The sequence below is a fragment of the Trichogramma pretiosum genome, unplaced genomic scaffold (assembly GCF_000599845.2).
Source record: "Trichogramma pretiosum strain Unisexual culture from Peru unplaced genomic scaffold, Tpre_2.0 scaffold35, whole genome shotgun sequence".
Classification (NCBI taxonomy): Eukaryota; Metazoa; Arthropoda; class Insecta; order Hymenoptera; family Trichogrammatidae; genus Trichogramma; species Trichogramma pretiosum.
In genome coordinates, this window is record NW_019640943.1 from 640,778 (window position 1) to 659,271 (window position 18,494).

Consider the following 18,494-nt stretch of genomic DNA (forward strand, 5'->3'; position numbering starts at 1 on the left):
CTCTCGCTGCTCGTGTAACTTTCCTCCTCCTCGTCGTCGTCGTCGTCGTCGTCGTCCTCGTCGTAATCGTCGTCGTCGTAATCGCCGTACTCGTCGTACATCGGCGGGCCGCATCTCACGGCTAGGCAATTGCTGCTGCTTGTGCTGGTACTGCTGCTACCGGAGCACGAGTTGTCGTACGCGGAACGATTTTTATGCTGCTGCTGTTTCTTCTTTTTCTTGTGGACGATCGTTGGTACCGATGATGATGATGTTGTTGCTGCTGTGGCTACTGCTGCTGCTGCAGTCGGTGTCGTTGTTTTCTTGCTCAATGCGACAACTTCGACCGTTTTACTCGAGTCCGGAGTTACTGCTACTGGTGTCGACTTTTTTGCCGCTGCTTTGACGCGCTGCTGCTGCTGCTCTTCTTTATTGCCGCTCTTGTTGTTGTTATTGTTGTTATTGGTGAATTTGTTGGGAAAGATTTTGAATCTCACGACGGGCTTGTTGGCGGCGCGCTTCATATATGTTCGTTACCTGCAACCAAAACCCAATTTCGACGCGATCAAAAATTTGCGAAATTATACATACTTCATCGTCGCGCTTATATCGTACATAATAATTTGCTGATTTCGAGTTTATGTGCATCTGACACGTCGTCTCTCGCTACGACAGGCTATATGTATGCGTGTGTATCGGGGGTGTGAGCGCCGCAGCAGTAGCAGCGAAAGGGCAAAACCGACGCGTCAGCGCGACGTATTATACACGCAAAACCGCGAGTTTGAATTTGTCGGGGGGGCTGAAGCCCGATGCTGCTGAGCACATGGGTGTTCGCAGATCGTTAATTAACAATAAAGCTCGTGGGTGCGGCACACGCAGCGCCGCGTTTATTTTCACTCGTGCAATTGCTGCACGTAGATATAATAATATATAAAGCCGCAAAAAAGAAACTTTGTCACTTTGCAGATTTTTATTTTTCATCTCGGTGTTTTTGTTGTTTTCAATTATTATTTCGCGGCCGAGCGCGTAATTCGATTTCCAATTAAGAAACAAAAAAATGAAAATAAAAATAATAAAACTTGAAAATCAGCGATTTTCACCGGCGACCAGTGGGGGCGACGAAGCTCGTCAAGCTTGAAAGAGAGAGAATTCGTCAGTGTATAACGTATATGTATATCGTTTCAATATTCAAGAGGCTCCGCGAACAATGCCACGGACCGCAAAAAAAAAAAGAGAGAGAGGGAGAGAAAAGAAAATAAATAAAATTGTATGCGAGCTGTCTCATCAGGGATAAAATCCGGAACAACCCGGACGAACCCGGGGACGATATGAGCGTGTGTAGGATACATACACGTATATATGCAGCATAGGGGCCGCCCGATGGACATATAAGAGCCTCGACGATCTCATAAATTCATATATATTCTTGGCGGGGCCCACCCTATGGATATATACTGTACTATATATAAAATATATACAGCAGCGAAGCATGACTTTTTTACGACGAGCTGTCTTTTCGCCGTATAGGTACACGCGCTCACAAACGTCTCGTATATTACGAATACGATATTGAACGCGAAAATATTTAGCTCGTCTCTCGTTGTTTATATCGCATACATACGTTCATTTCTTTCTTCTTTCTTCTTCTTGTTTTTTTCGGTTGTCCGAAGAATAAATAGTCTCGTATGCGTGTGTAATGCATAAATATCGATCGGCGAAGGCTGACGATTATTATCGACGAAGGTAATTGGTCTCGAGTACGTTGCCGAGGCCTCGTTGCGATGCTGCTGCTGCTCTATGCGTGCGTGAGAGCACAAAGTTCAAATATATACGTATTATATAGCCGGGGCAGACGCGCAATTATAATGCACGCATGGGAACTTTTGCCCGATGAGATTCGCGAGCGAGCCGCAAGACGAGGCCGCAATTGCAGTTGCAGTTGTAGTTGCTAGGTAGAGATGCCAAAGATTTTACCAACTTGAAAGTTTTACGGATATAAACGTATAACAACGAAAAAAGGGTAAGGTTTTCGAAAATTATATTGCCTGATATTGTTCCACGTTTTTTCTAATGAACATTTTTCGACTGTATCGACGATGATTATCGAAAAATCCATGTTCTACATTAACATAGAAAAGTAAATTTATACACTTGATTACACGTGATTTTTAAGTTTCTTCGATTAAAATGTAAGCCGTCAATCGAATTGAATTAATTACGTAGAATTTAATTACATAATTGTAAGAAAAATATTGAGCTTCATAAAAATAAATCATTTAGAATGATTAGTCAATATTTTAGTTATTTCATTAACATTTTATTATCAATATCACAGCTTCAGTACTCTTGCAAAGTTTGATTTATCTATTTCCACCTGCGATCTTGGAGACTTGTTAGATTTTTTTAATTATGCTCCAGTTTTGAAATTTTATGTTAAACAGATTGTTGCGTCAATATGTATATTGATTCGAAAAAAGTTGTTTGGTCCATTGAATTTATATGTCCGATTTGTCGATAAACTAGAATTTAAATTTGTTTTAGTTTTTCATTAATTTATTACTTTTCAATCGACACTTTTACACCTTCAGTAGTAACAGTGATTGGGCGAAGACGTTGCTGACCTTGATGCTGGCTGGCCTGTAGCCACTGCCGTAAAACTCGTAGAAAATGCGAACGAATTGTAAGAAAAAGTAATCGTATCATACGAAGATATTACTAATCCTAAATAATGTTTTTACAAAATTCATTAACAGGTTCGTCAAAAGAGCTGATTATACTGACGATTCTGACCTGTGGCCATTTATGCCCGATTAGATATTGTTCCGGATTATTAAAAATGTTTTTCCGAAGACAGTGGATCAGTAGTGTACCGCAATGGAAGATTGTTTATCCAAGCAGACTTATACATATTTGAAGTTAAATAAAATACAAGACATAAGATAATGAAATAATGAAAAATTATTCCTAAAAATTTTTGATTAACTCATATGAATACAATTAATTTTTCTCGTGTGATTACTTGACAAATTAATTTCGATGTAAACAAAACTTTAACGGCCGAATATATACTTTCTATACATGAGATCTGAAATAAGAACAGTAGAGAAATAGTAGAACCTGTAGGTAGATGAAACAATTTAAAAGTTAAAAGTCGAGATATTTTTACGATGTCCGGAAGTCAAAATAGTAAATTACGTCACAAATGCGATGAGTGCGGTAAAATTTTCTTAGCTAAAAAAAATTTGAAATATCACGTAGATGGAGTTCATTTGAAATTAAAGAAATTTGTTTGCGACAATTATTGTGGACAATCTTTTGTCTCAAGGGGACGTTTGAATAAGCACATTATGAATGTCCATCAAAAAATAAAAAATCACTCTTGCGACGCATGTGGAAAGAATTTTGGTTATAAAAGTGAGTTAATTAGACACATTGATGCAATCCACGAAAAAATCAAAGATCACAAATGCGGAGAGTGTGGCAAGTTCTTTCGGAAGCATCAGTTGTTGAGGCACTTAGATGTAGTTCATTTAAAAAGTAGAGATCACACGTGCAAAGAGTGTGGCAAGGTTTTTGGTGATAAATATAAACTGATGCAGCACATAGATCGAGTTCACTTAAAACTTAGACAGCACATGTGTGAGAAATGTGGAAAGTCCTTTAGTGAAAAAAGCAAGTTAAAAATACACATTTCCACGGTACATGAAAAAATAAAAGATAAAAAATGCGAAGAGTGTGGCAAGTGTTTTGGTCGAAAGTCTGATCTGATCATACACATAGATGTAGTTCATTTAAAGATCAGAAAATACGTGTGTGAGGAATGTGGAAAACCTTTTAGTAATAAAAGTGCCTTGAATCAACACATTGGTACGATACATGAAAAAATAAAAGACTACCAATGTTTCGAGTGTAACAAGTTTTTTGGACGAAAGAATTCTCTGATGAAGCATATAGATGTAATTCATTTGAAACTCAAAGAACACAAGTGCGGAGAATGTGAAAAGTCTTTTGGTTCGAGATCAGATTTAAATCGACACACTGCCACAGTTCATAAAAAAATAAAAGATCACAAATACGAAGAGTGAGGCAAGACTTTTGGACAAAAAAGTAATCTAATGTACCACATAAACGCAGTTCATTTGAAAATCAGAGAGCATAAGTGCAAAAAGCGTGGAAAGGCTTTTAGGGAAAAAAGTAAGTTCAACGAACATATCGAGACAGTTCATGAAATAAACAAAGATTGAAAACTGAAGAGTGTGGCAAAAATTCCGGAAAAAATTGTTTTTCTTTGAGGCATGTAGATGCCGTTAATTTCGAACTGAAAGAGCATAAGTGTGAAGACGAGGAAATCAAACCCCACAAATGGTAAGGGTGTGACAAGTTTTATGGAGATAAGAGTCAAATGCAGTTTATTTGAAAATCTACTCGATCGACTCTCGCACACTTTGATAACAGATTATGCCCGACTGCAAAAAGAGTAAGGTACTTTAATAGATACACAAATGAAAATTTGTACATTAAGACAATGTACTGTAAACAGAAACTGCTAACAATGTACTATAAGAGTTGCAGAGGAAGCTTATACAACTTGATGGCAAATGAGTTAAAGAAAATAAACATGATGATTCATGAAAATGAATAAAAAGTGGCATGAATTATTACTCATTTTGACACAGACTCTCGTCACTTCTTATTCCAGTGATTTAAAAGTACAGAAATATGACCCAGACTCTGCGTTTGGATTCAACGACTCAGTTAACACAGAAGAATAGCTTTTTAGATCAGAAATACGTGAACTTTTTTTTCATTTTGCTTATAAATTTTTTTGTATAAACCAATATTTTCAAAATGTACGACATGAAAGAATATCTGTTTAATTTACTTGATAAATTTAAATTTCTATAAATAAAAATGAATTCTATTTTATATCTAAATTATATTTTACCAACAACTTGATAATAAAATTACGATGTGCTTCTATTTTACCAATTTGCTTAAATTTATTTTTTGTATGCACTTCGTACATTCAATTATCACTATAATAGGGGTTTTTTCGTCGCTGTATGTTAATTTGAAAAAAAATTAAATTTTTCACATCACGATTATTAGTATATTACTGCCCTAGGCCGGGGACTGAGGCTTTCTTTTTTTCCCGGTATAGGCCAGTATACGATTTTACATACCCCGGGCCCGAAAATAGCAATATCCCGTTTAGCGCAGCGGCCGGGAAGTGCAACTTTCGGGCCGCTGGTATGTAAATATACTTTATCTGATAAAGTACATAGATCTTGTTTACTCGAACTTTAAATAACACACAAAATTTAGAAATAATTATGGTCGGCATATGGATTTCCAGATACACGTTAAAACTGACTCTGTATTCGAATGAAAGGACTCGGATAAAAAACAAGTAAATCTTTGGAGTCTGCAGATGCGAAGTTTCTTTTTGATTGCTCATAATTTTTTTTGCATTATTTTTTTCAAATTATGTATCATGGATTCGCTTTTGTACGTTTAGCTGCCATATTCTACTTTTAAAGTGATGACAAATCTTATTTTAAAATCAAATGCTTCAATATAAAAAGTAGTATTATTAAAATTAACTTTTAGAAAATTCAAAGAGAACCGTAATTTAGTGTATCGTAATGAGTTATGTTAAAATTTTAGTTACATAAAATTTGACTTAACTAAGCACAAGGTGAAAATTTATTATGGCCTCGAGAAAAAGGTAATAAAAATATTCTTAACATCTTGTATACAATTAGTTTATTAATAAAAACCTCTCATAAACCGTAGCTTGTCAAAATATATTATTACATTCATTTAACGCATCAATAATTAATTGTAAAAATTAAAATAGTTCAATCAAATTTTCTTTAAAAGTCACTTAAAAATATCAAAAATCGACGTTCCATAAATATTTTGAACAATCGAAGTTATAATTTTAGTATAATTGAATTTCGTTCATGAATCATAAATTTATGTCTTTGTATTTATACTATGCAGTATAAAAATCCATGTTATGATTGTATATAATTCTGTCAACACTCAATGAGCAATATTCTCTAAAGCATCTGAGTTGACGTTTGCTAAGAGCTTTTGATGAATTTTGAGAAAGATCTATTGGGTCTTGCATGCACATTGGAGAATCAAATCGATATAGAAATACAGCATCTTTATTTTTGTCACTTAGAATAGCTGTGAGTTCGACTGGTAGTTCTTTGAGAGCAAACTTTTGTTTATGGATTATTTTACCCAAATACGGACACATTACATACTTTTGATAATCAAAAATGGCATAAAAGGTAAAAAGTCCGACTAGATGTTCAACAAAACTTAAATTATCGGGCTTGGCACAAAAATTTTCTTGATATCCACATTCCCAACCTAAAACAAATAGTCATTCAGTTATTTTTTTAATATTTTAAGTAAAATGATTTACATTAATTTTAAAAATATGTAAACACATATTACCATCGACAATAACTGAGTGACTTTGACATTTTATTAACTCATACACACTTGGAAATACGCCTTTGACTTGCAAGTAAAATATGACTAGCCATGACGCAGTGAAAGATGAAATACCTTTCGTGCCTGATAATTGTGAAAAAATCAGCCATTTTTTGAGGTACAAAATGAGCTCTCTACAAATTGGGTAAGCATCATTAAAATACCTATAAATAATAAGATAAGATAATTTAAAAAAAAAGGTGGTCATTGATATAAACTAATTAATTAATTGCTTACCTAATGAGTTCAGATTTTCTATGAGCAAGACCGTTTGAACAAGAGATATTGCAATTGAGATTGGTAGGATTGTGTCGCAATTTGATAATAGGAATCCTGGTATCGTACAGTACTTCTTCTACGTACCATACGTCCCTATACTTTTCAAAACATTTTTCAAACGATGCCAGATATTTTCGAATCGATGCTGCATCCAAGCTTTTATTATAATTCATATCATCGAAATCTAAAAAAATATCCAAATCACTTTCGAAGAGAGCTGTATTAGAAGATCTCGAACCAAATTTATAGGCCGTAGCATTGGGATAAACACTTTCGACAACGTTTACAACATCTTTTATTACACGTTTTTCCAGTTCGTTTTCAAGAATAATTTCTTTTGATTCGTCTAATATTTTTCGTTTTTTATCCTCTACTCCCTTTAATAACTTTAACAAGGTCGGCAACATTTCTGGAATCTCGTAGTTGCCCTTCTCTTCGTTTCGTTTATGATAATCATCTTCACAGTGATCATAATATTGACTGACATCTCCATAGAGTAATGTTTCACATGCAAAGCATGTATGGAATTCTGGCGTGTAACTCTTTGCAGCGCAATTTTGCATGTTCATCAAATGATCACAACGAATTAAATGTTCAACGAATTCAATCTCCACTTGGTACTTCTTATCGCAGACTTGACAATCGAAAAATTCAGCGTGGTACCATGAATCTTGTAAAAGAGAGTTTATTTTCTCAAGAGTATCACTCTCGGACTCTCTCTTCGAACTCTCACATCTTAGCTGATGATCTTTGGTTACATAATGTTCTAAATAGTTTCTCTCCTCAATATTAATTTTGCAAGCATGGCAATGAAAAGATCCAGTTGAAGTTCTCAAAATATAACTCACAGAAAATGTTGAGTCAATGAATGTCGTGTCGGATGAATCTTTTGTTTTCATCCGTTGGTTACTTCTGTGTACTAGATTTTCATTGTGTTTCTTAGAAAAAATATGTTCCATTATAACATACGGCTCATTGGAAAAGTGTCTTTCGCAGATCAAGCATAATTGATTTTTAACTATAAAATAAATGTTCGAGTCCATATGAGCTCGCTTGCTGTCGCTTAAATTATATATATAATTTTTACCACTTCTATTAACGCAAAAGTCTATATACTGATGTAAAGTATTTGGATCGGAAAAAACTTGATCGATCTGTGCATTAGATGAATTTGATTTTGATTCTCGTAGTTCATCTAAATTATTAATAATATCAAGTACATCCTGCTGTAATTGTTCACCGTCTGTTGAATGAGAATTGACTTTTTCAGTTTTATTATTTTTTGCTATTTGTGTACAACGATCTTCAGATTCTTTTCTTGTCGGTACTGGAGGTGTATGTAAATTTTCATTAGATTTATGTTTTTGCTCACTTATATGATCAATAACAGACTCTACACTATTAAAGTGCATTATTTGACATACAGAACACTCTATAAAAATTTTATTATTTAATTCTTCCATTTTCAGATACTTTTGCTTGAAAATTTTATCAAAAATTTCCATTCGTATTTTATGCTGGACTGAAAAATTGTAATGAAAAAACAATTTATAAGATTGTGAACCAAATGATTCATTACACATGTAACACTTGTAACCAAGGACACTTTTTTTAATCAGATGATCACTGTCCCTCCTCTTATTTATGGCGTTCAATTTATGTTTTTCTTCCAAAAAATGTTCAATAAGGCACGTTTTACTTTGAATCTTAGTTTCGCATTTGTTGCAGTGCCAAGTATCAGAATCAAAAGAGTTTAAAAAAATATGACGAATTGGCCTTTTTTCCTCTATAGAAATCGGATCTTCTTTTGGTGTTTCATTATTACCTTTCAAGAAATTACGTCGTTTAATATGATTGGTTGAAGTTAAATGTTCTTTCAAATCGTTATAATCCATCTTGATATCGCATAGACCACATGTTATTTGACTTTGTGAAACTTCGATAATATCAATGGTAGTTGGGTATTGGAGCATTTTGGGAAAATGCTCCATAATATGCCAGAGAGCCTCCACGGGAGTTTCGCAGTAAAAGCTACATATTTTGCAATGTAAATTATTTGTAAAAACATATGTTTGAGGATTGGAACGATATCTGCTGTAACGAATGTGTTCCTGATGTTTTCCAGATTCCACATGAGCTGAAACGTCGAGATAGCATGGCAATTTACACTGACATGGATAGCATGTGAGCTGATTGTCATCGATATTGAAAAAAACACCATTTTTCACTAGTTGTTCAGATAGAGATGAAGTGACTGCTTGACCTTTTGAGTCTATCAATTCACAATTTATCTGTTGGATTCTTCTAACATGAAACTGACATTGTCCAATGTGGTCTTTAATGTCTTGAACATAATATACTCCAAATTCAAAGGTACACAAAACGCACTTGTAACTACCTTTCCACTGAATTATTCGATTGCTAAAGAGCCAAAACCAATCCAATTCCATTCTGAGATATTTTTAAATGCGAATAAAAGACACTTGGGCACAATCACGACACTTTTCCCGGCGCAAACTATTCATGTACTGAATTGAACCGGAATTTCCGCAAACTGTCGCCACGATCGTGATAACCGCTTCGATGAGTGTTACGACGATTGTTCATGGTGATGTACGGAATGTTATGTAAACAAAAGTAGAGCGACGTTTATCAAAGAACTCGACAAACCCAACAATGGAATCATCTTCGGAGCTTTCAAAGTTAATACAAAACAAAAAATAGTGGTATCACGCGAAGATATTATTAATCTTAAATGTTTTTACATAATTATTTAGCAGGTACGTCAAAACAGCTGATTATACTGACGATTTTGATCTGTGGTCATTTATGCCTTATCAGGGATTGCTCCAGATTATCAAAAATATTTTTCCGAAGAAGATGGATCAGTAGTGTACCGTAAGGAAAGATTGTTCGTCCAAGCAGACTTATACATATTTGAAGTTAAACAAAAAACAAGACATAAGATAATACAAAAATGAGAAATTATTCCTAAAAATTATTAATTAAATCATATGTATACAATTAATTTTTCCCGTGTGATTACTCGACATATTAATTTCGATGTAAACAAAATATCAACGGCTGAAAAGTTGCTGAGTATACATAAGATCCGAAATAAAAACAGTAGAGAAATAGTAGAACCCGTAGGTTGATGAAACAATTTAAAATTTAAAGGTCGAGATATTTTTATGATGTCCGCAAGTCAAAATGGTAAAATACGTCACAAATGCGATGAGTGCGGTAAAATTTTCTTAATTAGACAAAATTTGAACAATCACGTGGATGGAGTTCATTTGAAGCTGAGAAATTTGTTTGCGACGATTGTGGACAGTCTTTTGTCGCGAAGCAAAGTTTGAATAGTCCATCTAAGAATAAAAAATTACACTTGCGATGCGTGTGGAAAGAATTTTGGTCATAAAAATGAGTTTAATTAGACACATTGATGCAATTCACGAAAAAATCAAAGATCACAAATGCGGAGAGTGTGGCAAGTTCTTTCGGAAACATCAGTTGTTGAGGCACTTAGATGTAGTTCATTTGAAAAGTAGAGATAGCACGTGCAAAGAGTGTGGCAAGTGTTTTGGACGAAAATATGATCTGATTAGACACATAGATAATGTTCATTCGAAGGAAAGAACACATGTGTCAGGAATGTGGAAATTCATATGTTGATAAAAGTAACTTAGATCTACACATTGCCACAGTTCATAAAAAAGTATAAGATCACCAATGCGGAGAATGTGAAAAGTCTTTTGGTTCGAGAAGAAATTTAAATCGACACATTGCCACAGTTCATAAAGAAATCAAAGATCACGAATGCGAAGAAGTTGGCAAGTCTTTTGGACAAAAAGTAAATCTGATGAATCACATAAATGCAGTTCATTTGAAAATCAGAGAGCATACGTGCGAAGAGTGTGGAAAGTCATTTAGTTATAAAAGTAACTTCAACAGACACATTGCCACAGTCTATAAAAAAAATCAAAGATTACAAATCGAAGAGTGTGGCAAATATTTCGGAAAAAATTTTGTTCGTTGAGGCATGTAGATGTAGTTCGTTTAGAACTGAAAGAGCGTAAGTGTAAAGAATAAGCAAAATTTTTTAACTTTAAAATTGACTTGAACAGGAATATTTTAACAATTCACGAGAAATTCAAAGATCACAAACGTCAAGAGTGTGACAAGTATTTTGGAGATAAGAGTATTCGAAAAAACTACATAGATGCGGTTTATTTGAAAATCTACTCTATCGACTCTCGCACATTTTGATAACCGATTATGCCCGACTGCAAAAAGAGTAAGGTACCTTAATAGATATACAAGTGAATATTATTTTTAAATGAAGGCAATGTACTGTAAACACAGTTGCAGTTGATTTGGCAAATGAGTTTAAGAAAACAATGATGATGATTCATGAAAATAAATCAAAAGTTGCAGGAATGGTTACTCATTATGACACAGACCATCATCACTTCTTATTCCAGTGAATTAAAATTATGGAAATATCTGACCCTGCGTTTTGATTCAGCGGCTCAAGTAACACAGAAAAATAGCCCGAAAGTGACTACTTCCCTGCCGCTGCGCAAAGCGGGAAGAGCGATTTTCGGGCCACTGTGGATGAAAAACAGTATACAAGCCTATGCCGCGAAAAAGTAGCCCCAGAGCACGTGTTTATCAGCCTCGGCTTTGCCTCGGCCACTAATTGCACGTAATCTGGGACTTTTCTGTTTTTCGCGGCCTAGGGCAGTAATATACTATTTTCATTTTGCTTATAAATTTTTTCGTATGGACCATTATTTTCAAAATGTACAAACAATTTTTATACGATTTACATGACACATTTATACTTCTGTAAATAAATTCTATTTTGTAACTATAGTTATTTATGTAACAAGTGCCCAAAAGGCGTTTTTGGGCACGAGTGTGCGCAAAAAGCTGGGCACGTGTTGCATACAAAATTTTATGCAATAGTCGGCGAAAAATACGTTCATTTCAATGAGGCGTTTTACCACACACCAGTGTCCAAATTGGGGCATTTTACAGCAAACAGGTGTCCAAAATAGTATATTTCTCAACGGGTGCACATATGGTTTTTTAGCAAAACGAGGGATTATAGCACGAGCCGAAGGCGAGTGCTGTAACGAGTTTTGTTAAAAAACCATATCTGCACCAGTTTGAGATACTATTTTTTCCTACGAGAGCCTAAAATTAGCGGCAAAGTTGCGTATTTTAGGTTAGAGTGGGAAAAACGCTTTTTGCGCACTAAAAAATGTGCGAAAAAAGACATTTTTCATCATACTATTACATATAATAGTATTTTTCCGATGTGTTTCTATTTTGCCAATTTGCTTAAATTCAGTTTTTGTATTCACTTGGTACATTCAATTTTCACTATAACAGTTGTTTTATCGCCGCTGTATGTTAATTTGAAGAAAAGTTACATTTTTTACATATTTGATTTTATCGGGTTTTCAGATACATGTTAACGCAGTCCATTAAAAATTTTAAATGACTTTACCGAAGAATGTGATAGATTTTAGACTCTCAAGACAGTGTACTGTATGAAAGCGGAATACTTGCGTGAATGAACTTTTTATGTGACACTGAATTGTAACTCGTATTCCTTCCTATTCAAATTTTTCATAATGACCAAAAAAATGACTCTGCTTTAGAATGAAATGACTCGAATAAGAAATAAGTAAATCTTTGTAGTCTGTAGATGCGAGGTTTCTTTTTGTTTGCTCATAATTTTTTCTTGCATTATTTTTTTCAAAATATATATCATGGATTCGGTTTTGTACAGTTAGCTACAATATTTTCTATTTTTAAAGTAATGACGAATCTTATATGTTAATCAAATGCATCGATATAAAAATTAGAATTATTAAGATTTACATTTGAAAAATTGAATGAGAACCGTAATTTAGTGTATCATAATGAGTTATATTAAAATTTTACTTACAGAAAATTTGATTTGATACAGCACAGGGTGAAAATTTATTATAGACTCGAGAAAAAGTAAATATAAATACCCTGAATATCTTGTATACAATTATTTTATTAATAATAATTTCTCATAAACCGTACCTTGTAAAATTATATTATTTTACACATTTTAGCGCATCAATAAGTAATTAAAAATTCAAGTAGTTACATCAAATTTTCTTTAAAAATCGTTTAAAAATATAAAATCATTTCAGTATAATTGAATTTCGTTCATAAATCATAAATTCATGTCTATGTATTTTAAAAGCAATAATTTCAGTTCTTAATATTATTCACTATACAAATCCATGTTATGGTCATATATAATTTTGTCAACACTCAATGAGCAATATTCTCTAAAGCATCTGAGTTGACGTTTGCTAAGAGCTTTTGTTGAATTTTGAGAAAGATCTATTGGGTCTTGCATGCACATTGGAGAATCAAATCGATATAGAAATACAGCATCTTTATTTTTGTCACTTAGAATAGCTGTGAGTTCGACTGGTAGTTCTTTGAGAGCAAACTTTTGTTTATGTATTATTTTACCTAAATACGGACACATTACATACTTTTGATAATCAAAAATGGCATAAAAGGTAAAAAGTCCGACTAGATGTTCAACAAAACTTAAATTATCGGGCTTGGCACAAAAATTTTCTTGATATCCACATTCCCAACCTAAAACAAATAGTCATTCAGTTATTTTTTTAATATTTTAAGTAAAATGATTTACATTAATTTTAAAAATATGTAAACACATATTACCATCGACAATTACTGAGTGACTTTGACATTTGATTAACTCATACACACTTGGAAATACACCTTTGACTTGCAAGTAAAATATGACTAGCCATGACGCAGTGAAAGATGAAATCACTTCCGTGCCTGATAATTGTGAAAAAATCAGCCATTTTTTGAGGTACAAAATGAGCTGTCTACAAATTGGGTAAGCATCATTAAAATATCTGTAAATAGTAAGATAATTGTAGAAAACCCTGTTCATTGATATAAACTTAATTTATTAATTACTTACCTTACTAGTTTAGACTTTCTATGAGCCAGACCGTTCGAACAGGAGATATCGCAAGTAAGATTGGTAGAATTATGTCGCAATTTGATAATAGGAATCCTGGTATCGTACAGTACTTCTTCTACGTACCATACGTCCCTATACTTTTCAAAACATTTTTCAAACGATGCCAGATATTTTCGAATCGATGCTGCATCCAAGCTTTTATTATAATTCATATCATCGAAATCTAAAAAAATATCCAAATCACATTCGAAGAGAGCTGTATTAGAAGATCTCGAACCAAATTTATAGGCCGTAGAATTGGGATAAACACTTTCGACAACGTTTACAACATCTTTTAATACACGTTTTTCCAGTTCGTTTTCAAGAATAATTGCTTTTGATTCGTCTAATATTTTTCGTTTTTTATCCTCTACTCCCTTTAATAACTTTAACAAGGTCGGCAACATTTCTGGAATCTCGTAGTTGCCCTTCTCTACGTATCGTTTATGATCAACATCTTCACAGTGATCATAATATTGACTGAGATCTCCATAGAGTAATGTTACACAGGCAAAGCATGTATGAAATTCTGGTGTGTAACCTTTGCAATTTTGCACCTTCATCCAATGATCACAGCGAATTAAATGTTCAACGAATTCAATCTCCACTTGGTACTTCTTATCGCACACTTGACAATCGAAAAATTGAGCGTGGTACCATGAGTTTTGCAAAAGAGTGTTGATTTTCACAAGAGTATCACTCTTGGACTCTCTCTTCAAGTTCTCACATTTTAGCAGATGATCGTTGGCTACAGAATGTTCTAAAATTTTTCTCTCCTCAATATTGATTTTGCAAGCATGGCAATGAAAAGATCCAGTTGAATTTCTCAAAATATAACTCATAGAAAATGTTAAATTATCGAATGTCGTGTCGGATGAATCTTTTGTTTTCATCCAGCGGTTACTTCTTTGTAGTAGATTTTTATTGTGTTTTTCAGAAAAAATGTGTTCTAATATGACATACGGCTCATTAGGATATTGATTTTCGCAGATCAAACAGAATTGGTTATTGCCATTTTTAATTATAAAATAAATGTTCGAGTCCATATGAGCTCGCTTGCTGTCGCTTAAATTATATATATAATTTTTACCATTTCTATTAACGCAAAAGTCTATATACTGATGTAAAGTATTTGGATCGGAAAAAACTTGATCGATCTGTGCATTAGATGAATTTGATTTTGATTCTCGTAGTTCATCTAAATTATTAATAATATCAAGTATATCCTGCTGTAATTGTTCACCGTATGTTGAATGAGAATTGAATTTTTCAGTTTTATTATTTTTTGCTATTTGTGTACAACGATCTTCAGATTCTTTTCTTGTCGGTACTGGAGGTGTATGTAAATTTTCATTAGATTTATGTTTTTGCTCACTTATATGATCAATAACAGACTCTACACTATTTAAGTGCATTATTTGACATACAGAACACTCTATAAAAATTCTATTATTTAATTCTTCCATTTTCAGATACTTTTGCTTGAAAATTTTATCAAAAATTTCCATTCGTATTTTATGCTGAACTGAAAAATAGTAATGAAAAAACAATTTCTGTGGGTTAGAACCAAATGATTCATTACACATGTAACACTTGTAACCAAGGACAGTATTTTTAACCAGATGATCACTGTCCCTCCTCTTATTTATGGCGTTCAATTTATGTTTTTCTTCCAAAAAATGTTCAATAAGGCACGGTTTACTTTGAATCTCAGTTTCACATTTGTGGCAGTGCCAAGTATCAGAATCAAAAGAGTTTAAAAAAATATCACGAATATGACTTTTTTCCTCTGTAGAAATCGGATCTTTTTTTAGTGTTTTATCGTTACCCTTCAAGAAATTACGTCGTTTAATATGTTTGGTTGAAGTTAAATGTTCTTTCAAATCGTTATAATCCATCTTGATATCGCATAGACAACACGTTATTTTTGACTTTTGACTTTGTGAAACTTCGATAATATCAATGGTAGTTGGGTATTGGAGCATTTTGGGAAAATGTTCCATAATATGCCAGAGAGCCTCCACGGGAGTTTCGCAGTAAAAGCTACATATTTTGCAATATAATTTATTTGTAAAAACGTATGTTTGAGGATTGGAATGATATCTACTCGAACGAATTTGTTCCTTGTGTTTTCCAGATTCCACATGAGCTGAAACGTCGAGATAGCATGGCAATTTACACTGACATGGATAGCATGTGAGCTGATTGTCATCGATATTGAAAAAAACACCATTTTTCACTAGTTGTTCAGATAGAGATGAAGTGACTGCTTGACCTTTTGAGTCTATCAGTTCACAATTTATCTGTTGGATTCTTTTAACATGAAAGTGACATTTTCCAATGTGGTCTTTAATGTCTTGAACATAATATACTCCAAATTCAAAGGTACACAAAACGCACTTGTAACTACCTTTCCACTGAATTATTCGATTGCTAAAGAGCCAAAACCAATCCAATTCCATTCTGAGATATTTTTAAATGCGAATAAAAGACACTTGGGCACAATCACGACACTTTTCGCGGCGGCAACTATTCACGTACTGAATTGAACCGGAATTTCCGCAAAACTGTCGCGACGATCGTGATAACCGCTTCGATGAGTGTTACGACGATTGTACATGGCGATGTACGGAATGTTATGTAAACAAAAGTAGAGCGGCGTTCACCAACGAACTCGACAAAGCCGACAAAGGAATCATCTTCTGAGCTTTCAAAATTTAGATTCCGAATAAATCGACGAGCGTATCGCGTTAACTGGCGCCCAGACTAATTAGAAAAATAGCAATTAGTGTCAACTAGAAAAAGTGACTAAATGAAAAATAATTCTTAAGAAGCGTTGATGCAATATTTATATCGATTTAGAATAAGCAGTGTAGTTTTGTTCTGGAAAAAAATGTATTTATTTTTTTCAAATTGTTTTCACGGATTTAGATAACATAACGACAAAAGTAGGAAGAATATTATAATTGATAAAAATCATTAAGTTAGTCTTATTTTCCAATACATTAGACAGTACATCAGTGAGTCACCATTGAACATATATTTCATGAATTTATTAGGTCGTTATGCGTGAATTATGAGCCATATCGATGTGGGCTTTAAGATTTCTTTTCTGGCCGAATGTCTTTCCGCATGTCTTGCATGCATAAGTTATACCATTATGCGACGATTTGACATGTCTATTGAGTTGAGTTTGGTATTTATATTTTTTTTCACATAAATCACATGAATAGGTGATTCCATTGTGCTCCGCATCGATATGGACTTTAAGACTACTTTTCGCAGTAAATTTCTTTGTACACATATCACATGGATGCGTAATTTTATGATGTATCGATTCGATGTGAGTTTTGAGATTACTTTTTTGTAAGAATGTCTTCCCACAAATGTCACACGCATATGGGACACCATTATGCACCGAAGCGATGTGTTTTTTGAGATTTCTCTTGTCTGAGTATGTCTTTTGGCATTCATCACATGGATGCGTAATTTTATGATGTATCGATTCGATGTGTTTTTGAAGATTACTCTTGTCTGAGAATGTCTTTTGGCATTTATCACATGGATGAGTAATTTTATGATGTATTGAATCGATGTGTTTCTTGAGACTACTCTTGTCTGAGCATGTCTTCGGGCATAAATTACACGCATGTGAAACACCATTATGCACCGAATTGATGTGAGTTTTGAGATAACTCTTATCTGAGAATGTCTTTTGGCATACATCGCAAGCGTGCCTTATTTTACGATGCACCGACTCGATGTGGATTTTGAGATGACTCTTCTGTGTGAATGTCTTTTCGCAAATATCACATGCATGCCTAACTTCATTATGCACCGAATCGATGTGATTGCTGAGACTTTTCTTCTCTGAGAACGTATTTTGGCATATGTTGCATGCATGCCTTATTTTACGATGCACCGACTGGATGTGGACGTTTAGATGACCTTTTTGTCTGAATGATTTTCCGCAAATATCACAATCATGTGTGATTTTATTATGCGTAGTATCATTGTGAGTTTTGAGCCTATTTTCATTGTTCAGCTCTTTTGAAACAGTTTCTTGTTTATTTTGCTCGCTGAGTGCACGTCCGAAATTCAAATCAGTTTCTTCGCTTAAAATTTCTTTCTTCACTGTCCCGACAGTTTCTAATTTAATTTTGCTTCCAGTTTCATACTCATCACTATTCGGCCATTGATTTGGAGAATGATCTTCAATTTTCGCAACCACCAATAAATTGGGCTTCATGTCTGTACATTCCATTTCGATTTCCAGGTCGTCAAGTTCATTTTCATGATTTTCGTCATGTTTTTGAAGCTCTTGGGTCTGAAAAAATTAAAATTATTAAGAAACTTTCATTAATGATAGTCGAAAATGATTATCAACACTTACTGAATTTTCTTGCCAAAACCTTTCGTATTTAATATTTTGAGTGACGGGTGTCGTGTCAATTATTTTATAATCATTATCATTGAGAAGCTCATCACGAGGTTCGTCTTTTACTCTAAAATAGATTTAGTAAGATTGATTATTTTGCTATGAGAATTTCGTCGTATAATTTTTACAAAATAAAATTTACCTAACAGGACAGTTGAAGAAACTACTCGATTCCATCTTACTTTGATAAAAGTTCGTTGGCGAATGATGTTTCCGTAATAA

At 33.8% G+C, this 18,494-nt stretch overlaps 4 protein-coding genes across 4 annotated transcripts; 1 reads left to right on the top strand and 3 right to left on the bottom strand.

The window, feature by feature from the left end:
• Positions 1 to 3,103: 3,103 nt before the first annotated feature.
• LOC106653364 (zinc finger protein 3 homolog) lies at positions 3,104 to 4,824 on the top strand. Its single transcript, XM_023457966.1, has one exon. It carries the CDS (start codon positions 3,147 to 3,149, stop codon positions 4,062 to 4,064), a length of 918 nt encoding a protein of 305 aa, XP_023313734.1. The 5' UTR covers positions 3,104 to 3,146; the 3' UTR covers positions 4,065 to 4,824.
• Positions 4,825 to 5,758: 934 nt separating this feature from the next.
• Positions 5,759 to 9,309, bottom strand: LOC106653427. The gene is made up of 3 exons (XM_023457955.1): positions 6,730 to 9,309; positions 6,454 to 6,656; positions 5,759 to 6,366 (listed from the first exon to the last, which is right to left on the bottom strand). The coding sequence occupies exons 1-3, from the start codon at positions 9,219 to 9,221 to the stop codon at positions 5,978 to 5,980; spliced, it is 3,084 nt and encodes a 1,027-aa protein (XP_023313723.1). The 5' UTR covers positions 9,222 to 9,309; the 3' UTR covers positions 5,759 to 5,977.
• A 3,622-nt stretch (positions 9,310 to 12,931) lies between these two features.
• Positions 12,932 to 16,405, bottom strand: LOC111693222. Its single transcript, XM_023457954.1, has 3 exons — positions 13,793 to 16,405; positions 13,522 to 13,724; positions 12,932 to 13,434 (listed from the first exon to the last, which is right to left on the bottom strand). The coding sequence occupies exons 1-3, from the start codon at positions 16,294 to 16,296 to the stop codon at positions 13,046 to 13,048; spliced, it is 3,096 nt and encodes a 1,031-aa protein (XP_023313722.1). The 5' UTR covers positions 16,297 to 16,405; the 3' UTR covers positions 12,932 to 13,045.
• A 355-nt stretch (positions 16,406 to 16,760) lies between these two features.
• LOC106653363 (zinc finger protein OZF-like) lies at positions 16,761 to 18,494 on the bottom strand. Its single transcript, XM_014372763.2, has 3 exons — positions 18,415 to 18,494; positions 18,228 to 18,339; positions 16,761 to 18,161 (listed from the first exon to the last, which is right to left on the bottom strand). The coding sequence occupies exons 1-3, from the start codon at positions 18,447 to 18,449 to the stop codon at positions 16,890 to 16,892; spliced, it is 1,419 nt and encodes a 472-aa protein (XP_014228249.1). The 5' UTR covers positions 18,450 to 18,494; the 3' UTR covers positions 16,761 to 16,889.